This window comes from Telopea speciosissima, chromosome 2, assembly GCF_018873765.1.
Source record: "Telopea speciosissima isolate NSW1024214 ecotype Mountain lineage chromosome 2, Tspe_v1, whole genome shotgun sequence".
In the NCBI taxonomy this organism is placed as follows: Eukaryota; Viridiplantae; Streptophyta; class Magnoliopsida; order Proteales; family Proteaceae; genus Telopea; species Telopea speciosissima.
The window spans coordinates 80,925,873-80,934,803 of record NC_057917.1 but is presented as its reverse complement, the minus strand read 5'-3'; the positions used below and the strand labels follow the sequence as shown (position 1 = coordinate 80,934,803).

Sequence of the window (8,931 nt, the reverse complement as noted above, 5' to 3'; positions counted from 1 at the left end):
TTGTTAAACTTGTGGGAGCGAACAACATCAAGGATCTCAACATCAGGGGAGATGGATTGGAGAGGGCTAAGGAGGTGATTGTGGATGAATTTATTGATGAGATCATCCAGAAAGGGAGGCTGAGGAGAGGAGGGAGTGAAGATCTCAGAAAAGTAGGACACGACTTCCAACTTAATTGCATCGATGCTAGTAAGAAGAGAGCCATCACTAGAGGTGAGCGAGTGGATAGAGTTGGAATTGGTTCTAGCCTTTAGGGACCTGTAAAATAAGGCGGTATTAGAGTCTCCAAGCTCTAACCACTTGATGTGGGATTTTTGTTTAAGGAAGCCTTTCTTCTTTGGCCAAGAGGGAGAAGAGCTCAAGGGAGGATTGCTTTTCCTCATCGGCTAGGGAGGGGTTGAGAGGGTCTAATTGGAGACAGGATTGGATGTGGGAAAGCTTGTCCCTGCAAGAGGGGATGCAGGAAGAAATGTTGCCAATGGAGGAGGGGTTCTAAGATTTGAGGGCAATTTTGACATTTTTTGAGCTTTTTAGAAAAGGCAAGGAGGGGAGAGAAGGACTGGATAGGGATGTCCCAAGTAGCTCTGACAATGGGGAGAAAGTCCTAGTGTTTGGACAACATGTCAAAGTATTTGAAGGGCTTAGGACCAAAGGAGATGTAAGGGAAAACAAAGAGGGAAATGGGGCTATGACCAGAGATGCCAGGGAGGTCGCATGAGGCATAGGAAGAGGGGAAGGAGGAGAGCCAAGTCTCATTAACAAGAACTCTGTCGAGTTTGCAAGCTACTCTGTCAAGGCCAGCGCGTCTATTGTGCCAGGTGAGATTGGAACCCGACCATCTAAGGTCGTTAAACCCAGAGTCGTCAAGGCAGAGTTGAAAGCCTTGACAGCTTAAAGATCAATAGGGGAGCCTCCAAGCTTTTCATGATTGGACGACATTGAAGTCTCAAACCATTCCCCAGGGAGAAGAACCTACAGAGGAGGGAGTGGATGTCATATCAAAAGAGGGAGCCTATCGGGGTGACGATTCATGGCATACACCATAGTGAAGAAGAGGTGATTGCCAAGAGGGTTAGAAATATTGAGGTGGATGAATTGGGAGGAGGAACTGGAAACGAAGCTGAGAAGCTTGGAGGGGTCCCAAATGATCCAAATATGGCCATTGGGGGAGTGAGTAATTGGAGAAGGAGGACCAAGAGGTAGCGATGGAGGAGACACTGTAGGGGTCATTGGGTTCAAGAACTTTGGTTTCCAAGAGGCAACAAAGGGATGACTTAGAGGATTTGAGGTGAGATCTAATGTCAACTTGTTTAGTCGGGGCATTGAAGCCACAGATGTCCCAAATGGAACATGGAATCATTAGAGGAGGAGGGGGGTTGTAACAATTGTTCAGAGGAGCCAGAGCAAAAGGAAGATGGGGTACTCTTGTAGCAACGGCAGTATTCCCTAAGAGGAGGGGAACAAGCCAGGGAGGTAGGGGGACCAAGGGTGGGGATTCCCTTGTTGCGGGAGGTAGCAGGGGCAAGCCGTCAAGGCAAAAGGTGGCCGGAGAGAGCAAGGGGGTCGCAGGTGGTTCGCGGGAGAGCGAAAGGGGCTCTTGGGTGGGCTGGCGGGGTGACAAACTGGGTTCTCGAGTCGGGAGGGGTTGTGGGTTGGGTTTGGTTAAAAGGAGGTTGAGTGGATAGGGATGGTTGAGTGGTGTGGACCGGGGTTAAGGAGGTAGGGTTAGATTTCGTGGAGGGGGATAGGGGGTAAGGGTGGGGGTAGGAAGGGAAGAGAGGGGGATAAAGTGTTTTGGGTTTCTAAAGTTGCAGGGTGCGACAAAGGGGGTCCTTGAAGGAAGGGGTTTTTAGTTTTTTACTATTTTGGGGGCGGCAGGGATGTCGAACAGTGGGAGGTAGCTTGGCAGGGGTTAGTGAAGGGGGTCCTCTAAGGCTACAGCTCTGTGGGCCATCTGAGCTTGCTAAAGAGGCAGGCCTGGTCACCATCAGCTTAGAAGGAGCAGGGGACTGGTCGCCATCATCTTTAGAGAGTGAGTCTTGGAGGACTGCAAAGCGGTTGCGACCGGCGGTCCGAGACTCGGAGGAGAGGTTTGAACACCTAGAGGGGTTACCGGTCTCTGGATTCTTTTGAGTAAGGCGGGTTCTTTGTCTTCTCCAGCCATGAGAAGGCTCGACAGGGAGGGGGAGCCGAGACGGGAGGAAGGGGAGAGGGGTAGTGGAATTACAAAAAAGTTCTGACTTTTTGAGGGAGAGAGAAATGGAGGGTAAAAAGGGAAAATAAAAATTATTGTTGTAACCAATCCACCTCGAGGAAACTTGACTTTCTATTATGTAGTAACTTAGACTTCAAGTCTTAAAAAGTAAAAAAGTTGGGCTCGAAGTAACTTACCTTTAAGAAATAGAAGGTACTAAGGAACTACCCATTAGCAAAAGTGCGGAAGTGCCCCTTGATTAGAAATTATAAAGTTGTCCTTGGGTTAAATTACCAAAATACCCTTCAACAAAATGATGAAAAAACTCTTGATCCAAATTACAAATACGCTTGTAATGCAAAACTAGCAATCTGAAGATTCCAGAAACATCCCAACTACCATGTGGCCATGTGGGCCCCTCAACCTCAGTAGTTTCAAATAAGATCTGGAGCTGTAGAGTTAATGCCATGATGCTTCCCTTTATAAGAGCAGAATATTACTCCTCCATTAGCTGTCTTTTTTTGCACTACTTGATAAAACTTAGCTCAAGAGGGATGAGCTGTTCGCCTGTTCTTTTGGAGACAGTCGGCAAATCATTGAGCTCAAATTTGTACTTTTTTCTTCTTATGATCTGTGTGATTTGTTTGTGTCAGATTAGCTTGCATGGTTACTTTGAATTCTGTTAATGCACCAGGTCATGATTGGTGAAATCTAGAGCTTTAGTTAGTGCGTGGATGTGCCCTCTTCTGTCGGAAATTACATCTGTATTTATGCATGCGTTCTTGTTTTTGCTCATACTTTTCTGTTCTGCATCCTTTTAAAAACTATTGCAGAAGCTGGTAAATGATGGATCTCAAAAAATATTTCATTGGCTTGTGGAATTTCACATACAATATTGTTGATCTTCTTTCAGGAAGCTCACAAGCAGAGTAACAACTGGTTACCTCCACCATGGGCAATTCTTGCAATGATTGTTCTTGGATTTAATGAATTTATGGTTCTTTTAAAGTAATGACCATCTCTATCCCTTGATCTTTCGTTTGCTTCATTTTGCATTAGCTGCTCTTGTCACTTGCTTCTTTCTTAAGCTGATTACTGTTGCTTCTGCTGATAAACAGGAATCCTCTCTATCTCTTGGCATTATTTATTATTTATTTATTGTCCAAAGCCCTATGGGTACAGCTTGATGTTACAGGGGCATTCCGCAATGGCACAGTAAGTATCAATTCTTTCTTTATATGATTGAGTTTTATTTCAGTTGCTCAGCTGTAGAGTTAGCTACTAGTTGTCTAATCGTCGTGGGAATGATTATTCATGTTGCATCTTTTGAGTTGTCATATACTGTAATAAAATATCCCCTCCCCCCTCCAAACAAAAAAAATAAAAAAGCTGAGCAAATGTATTTTTATTATAGTATCATCCAATTTTACCCGAAACTGTTATGGAGCTTGGCAACATTTTCCATGTTGGATATAATAAATGCTAATTGGTTGGTCCATCTAAAAGGATTGTGGTGTCCTTTTGTCGGTAGACGCTAAAATCTCTATTTTAGTTGGGCAGATTTTAGGGATGACTTGTGCTTTCTTGGGTTCTTGTCCGACACAACATTGATATAATCAACACCTTCCAGTATATTTTGTTTGGCATGTGTCATGTGTGCAGCTTCCTTAAATGGATGTCTATTATAATACTGAAGTAATTTATGTTTGGTCAAAATATCATTTTGCCTCAATTATGTTTGCATGTTTTCACCTGGACATGGATTGCTAATGTTATAAATAAAAGAAACAACCCAACAAGGTGAAACTTTTCTCATAACAAAAAAAGAATACGTTGAAGGGTTATCCAAAGCCCATCAACGAATCACAATTAACAAGTGAAAATCATTGCTCAAAACGATTACAAAACTTTTGCTGATGATTTATTTGGCCCTTGTTATATATAAAAAAAAAATTTATCATTTACCAAAATTAATCAGATGCAACAGAAAACTTGTCTGACTAGTATATTTTTTTTGAATTCTATTATATTGTCCGGTAAAGTTCTTTGTAGGTATCAATGATTTCTTTGGTGTAAATTGAAATACACTCAAGTTTCTCTTGTGAAACTATTTTTACAGCTTAGCCGTTATTGGGTCCAAATGTTTCTCATGTAATCTTATTTTCCATGTGGCAAGTCCGTCCTTTATTTTCACCACATGGCAGGAAGAACTGCTTTGTCAAGCAACATTTATTGTTGGAAATGGTGAAATCTTCAGTGATATTCAAGGGTTATAATTCTTGGGGAAAATATGCATAGGTAGTGAGCCAAGGTACTGATGTGGATAAAGGAAACATTCAAGCTAGTGGTGGATTTAGAGAATCCATTATAGAAGGGATTGTCCTGATCTGTCATGTCAGCTTTTGACATGTTAAAAGCCCCCAATTGCTGCGGGCAATAAGTAGGAAACCTTTATTAAAAAAAAAATGAAGTAGGAAACTTTTTTTTCCCCCCTTTTTCTTGTTTGTAATTGTTTAACTCGATGATCTGGTGAGTAAAAGAGATCATAAAGCTTGTTCCACTGGCTCATGTGCAGCTTGCAGGGCTTATTTCTATTTCATCAAAATTTCTTCCCACCATGATGAACCTTATGAGGAAACTAGCCGAAGAAGCCCAAGGTGGTCCAACTCCTGAACCACCCAGATCAGCCCCATCTGTAACTGACCACAGTTTCCAAAATCAGACACAGAGAACAAATTCTGTAACAGATTCAGTTCCAGATTCATCTGAATCATCTAATGTCGTGACAACTGAAAGCAGTGTTGGGTATTCAAGTCCACTGACACATAGACGATCTACAAACACTGAAGAGCCAGAGCATATTTGATCAAGACCATTGATTGACTATGTGTATAATGTGTAGTTTGGAAAGAAAACATGACCTCCAGTTTGATGGGGGCTCTGTGCTTGGCAGATACATGAGGAATGTATTGCCAAAGGTAGGGCTGATAGATATCTTTCTCTGCGAAAGTTTTTTGTATTCAACATTCTATTATTTATATATGAGCATGATTCTTCTCATTTCTGTGTGAGAGAGAAAGAGAGAGATAGTTTACAGTTTAGCCTTTTCTTCTATCTCTTAGTATTCTTCATTTGTTATTTTTGTAAAATTGAATTTGGTGGATGGTACATGAAGTTCAATAAAATCAGGTGAGGTCTAGAACCCAATGATAATGTTTGACATGGCTCAACTGGCGGTAAGGACAAACCAGGCCCATGGTTTTCTGAGCTTCTCTTGCAGGTCTGAATTCGGAATAACAGTGCCGGTCCTGATTCCTTGATGAGCGAATACATGTACAAAAATAATTCGGTGTTAGCTTATGGTTGTTTACACGAGTCCGGATCTGGTCTCAACATGGAGACGGAGGGGACAAATCTCACAGCCTCCATGGGGTGTGTGACCCACATCTCATGGAGGGGTGAGATTTGGGATCTTCTCCTCTCTAGGGAGCCCAGCGCCCAAGGAGTGCAGGGGGGGCATGCAACAGCTGGGCTGTGCCATCGGGGAGGAGCTCGATGCTGAGATTTGTCCCCATCAATCCCCACCTGGGGATGGTATTCAAAATCTGTTTACACACCTACATGTTTAAACCAAGAAGAGTGAGATGCCACTTTTTGACCTTTTCTCTGCCCACCCTTACTCCATCCCACATCTCCCACACTTTGATCTCTTCTTTAAATAATATTTCTTTTATTTGTTTATTTCAATCTTTAGTTTCACAAGTATCTTTTGTTTATTATAGCATTTAGTTTCACAATATTTCATTATTTTTTTAATCGTCTAATTTTACTTATAATTTCATTGACTTCTTGTATATTATTTGTTCATTTTATATCAATATAAGTAGAAATATATTTTAAAAATTATATGTTATTAATTTGTGGATATTTTAAACCAATAAATATCTTATCACACTAATACAATTATGTTTGCAAAAGTAAAGGGTTTCATGCTAAATTTTGTGTGTTTTCAATAATTAGTGTATGAGTTAACCCCATGATTTGTTAATGTGATAATGTGTCTTATTTTGTTATTTTTTAGGACTCAAAATGAATGAACAAGAAGTTTGGAATAAGCTTTCCCTAATATGCACTAAGTAGTTCTGGACTGTAGCTCCTTAAAGTATGAGTTTACTACAAAAGAAGTATTATCTATGGAGGCAAACACCCAGTCAGATTGTATTAAGAGAGAGAAGGGAAGATGTTTTATGTCTGGGAGTGTGACCTACGCCAGCACTCCCTTGTGTTTAGTTCTCTCCTCTTTATGAAATGACATCTCTACTCTCTATTCGGGGAAGAGAGTGAGATAGACCCCAGGGACGCTGGTGTATTCCAAGCTCCCAAACAGAAAAACACCCCAATAAAAAGAGGGAAAATTTCCCACACCACCGCATTGCAATTTCTCTCACATGGTTTTTTTTTTTTTCTTTTTTCTTAATCTGAATATGTGGGTCCATATGAATGACCACTTTTTCAAAACTGCTATTGATGTGGTGTACAGATTCCTCCCCACACTAATGTTGTGGAGAAATGTCTCCCCCCAAAATAAACAAGGTTAGAGGTGGAAGTTTCTGTTGAAATGACTTTATGTTCTCTGTGTATCTCCTGCCATGTAATGGACTTAACTGTTGATTAGTCTATTTGTTTGATAGGTAGAAACATTGCTTGGCCGATTGTGTATCAAATTTAGTAGTCTATCTAATTATATTATCTACCAAATATGAAGATCTCCCTTTGGATTTTTGAGTTGTTTTCTAATCAAATAGTGCTGAATAAGATCACCTCTTTCAAATAACTATTTGGAGCATACATTGAACATGTGAAATAGTGAGATTGGTCTGAAAACTAAAAGATGACTCTATGGTTGTGATGATATTTTCTTATTTTAGACTATTTTAATTATATTTTAATTATAGTTTATTTTATATTAACCTTTACTTTGTTACTATTTTATTGGACTAGTTTTCCTGTATTTTCAACAATCAATTTGCTTAGCTTTAATATTTTATTTATTTTTTTACCATATATTTGACTCTTTTGATATGCAAACCTCTGAATGGACAGAAGTTTAAAGATGGATAGGGCAAGTAAAGCCTAACTGTGCACCAAATTTGAGTACTTGACTGATTGCCTTGGGATTTTTTTAATTAATTAATTTTATAACTTAACCTCTCATAAAGAATCTAAAACAGAAAAAGTACATAAGGACAAAGACATTTAGGTTGTGAGAGTCTCTAGATTGGGATTAAGAGATCTTAACTTTTAGTTTTTCTTTTTTGAGATTATATTATCATATATTCTTATTCAAATCATTCTTAATTATTCTAACTTATTCTCTAATCAATTCTAAGCTGTTGGATATGCATAACCCATCTGAACCTTTCATAAAAAAAAAAAAAACCATCAGAACTAATGTTTTCTATTTTTGAGGCATTATTAAATTCAAAATTATTTATTTTATGATGAACTATTGTTTATATTTAACATTATAACTTAGAATATCCTTGATTTCCCCCTCCCTCCCGCCCCCCCCCCCCCAAAAAAAAAAAAAAAAACCCTTAGAATATCCATAAATTGACAACTATTGTAGAAGGACCATCTTAGTGATTAGAAAAATCACTAATGGGATATTTTAAGGGAAGACTGGACATTTTATTTTAGTGTGGTTGGTAGATGCAGTGTTGTGTCATTATCAGATGGGATGATGTATCTCTATCATTCATTTAGTTGACCTAAAGTATGTATATAGAAGTGCATGGTAGTTAGATACACTAGATAAAGGTTATCTAGATATTAACTTTCTATTCCAAAGATAAGTAAGTCCCAAGCCAAGCTTTTGAAAACTGAACTCAAACCTTTTTAAGAGAACATAAAAAAGCATTTATCCAAACTCTCTTGGTTTTGTTGTATCTCTATATATCATTCATTTAGTTGCCCAATCTCTCATTACTTTTTTTTTCTTTCCTTGTCTTCCAAACATAGCCTAAAGTCTAAATTGTAAATTTCATTCCGATGTCACTATAATTTCCCAAGTTTATATTTTTTCTGGATTTTCAGTTTTTCTCGCTGATTTAGTTATTTTTGGGTAAATAATTGACTTTCTGGATAAATGTTTAGGCCCCCAATCTATAATTGTTTATTAAATATTATTACTTGTCATATAATTAAATCTTAAACCATTCTTGACCCCACTGAACTAGTCATTTGAATGAAGACTCTCAAGTCTTCCACCTTGTGCCTTAAGGTATCCTCTCGGCCTTGTTGGTACCCTACTAGTAGAGTTCAACCTCCCAAGAGGTTATGGGTTCGATTCTCCTGTCTTTGCCTTGTGCCTTAAGATACCCCTTTTCCCCTCCCCCATCTTACCCCCACTCTCTATGTTGCTGTAATTAAAGTCCTATGGAGTACTCTTAGTTACCAAAAAGCCAAATATTAATTTTGGATTACTCCTTCTGGGCATGGATCAAGTTACCCACTCAAGTAATCAAACTACTCATTAGCCAATATGGTGACTTTGAGGGCTGGTCCGGAATGGATGGGCCACAAGTGCTCCCAGAGGTTTCTGCAATTACTAGTTACTACTCTTGTTGGGCCAATGTGTGGATGGCCTTTTTGAGTCATCTTCATTTTATCTTTCTTGAAGTCCAAGCACAAGGAATAATGAGTACTTCTTGCATTCCCAAAATGAAGTTAAGAGA

The 8,931-nt window shown here is 39.2% G+C and overlaps 2 protein-coding genes across 2 annotated transcripts in view; both read left to right on the top strand.

The window, feature by feature from the left end:
- The window catches only part of LOC122652946 (protein ROOT HAIR DEFECTIVE 3 homolog 2-like), a 33,753-nt gene extending 28,564 nt beyond the window's left edge, over nucleotides 1-5,189 (top strand). The window contains exons 21-23 of the mRNA XM_043846833.1: nucleotides 3,108-3,202; nucleotides 3,313-3,409; nucleotides 4,770-5,189. Coding sequence (XP_043702768.1) covers nucleotides 3,108-3,202; nucleotides 3,313-3,409; nucleotides 4,770-5,060 — 483 coding nt within the window. The 3' untranslated portion in view covers nucleotides 5,061-5,189. The remainder of the gene's footprint in view (nucleotides 1-3,107; nucleotides 3,203-3,312; nucleotides 3,410-4,769) is intronic.
- Nucleotides 1-8,931, top strand: part of LOC122652947 (tubulin beta chain) — a 29,508-nt gene that overhangs the window by 11,795 nt on the left and 8,782 nt on the right. The window lies entirely within an intron of this gene.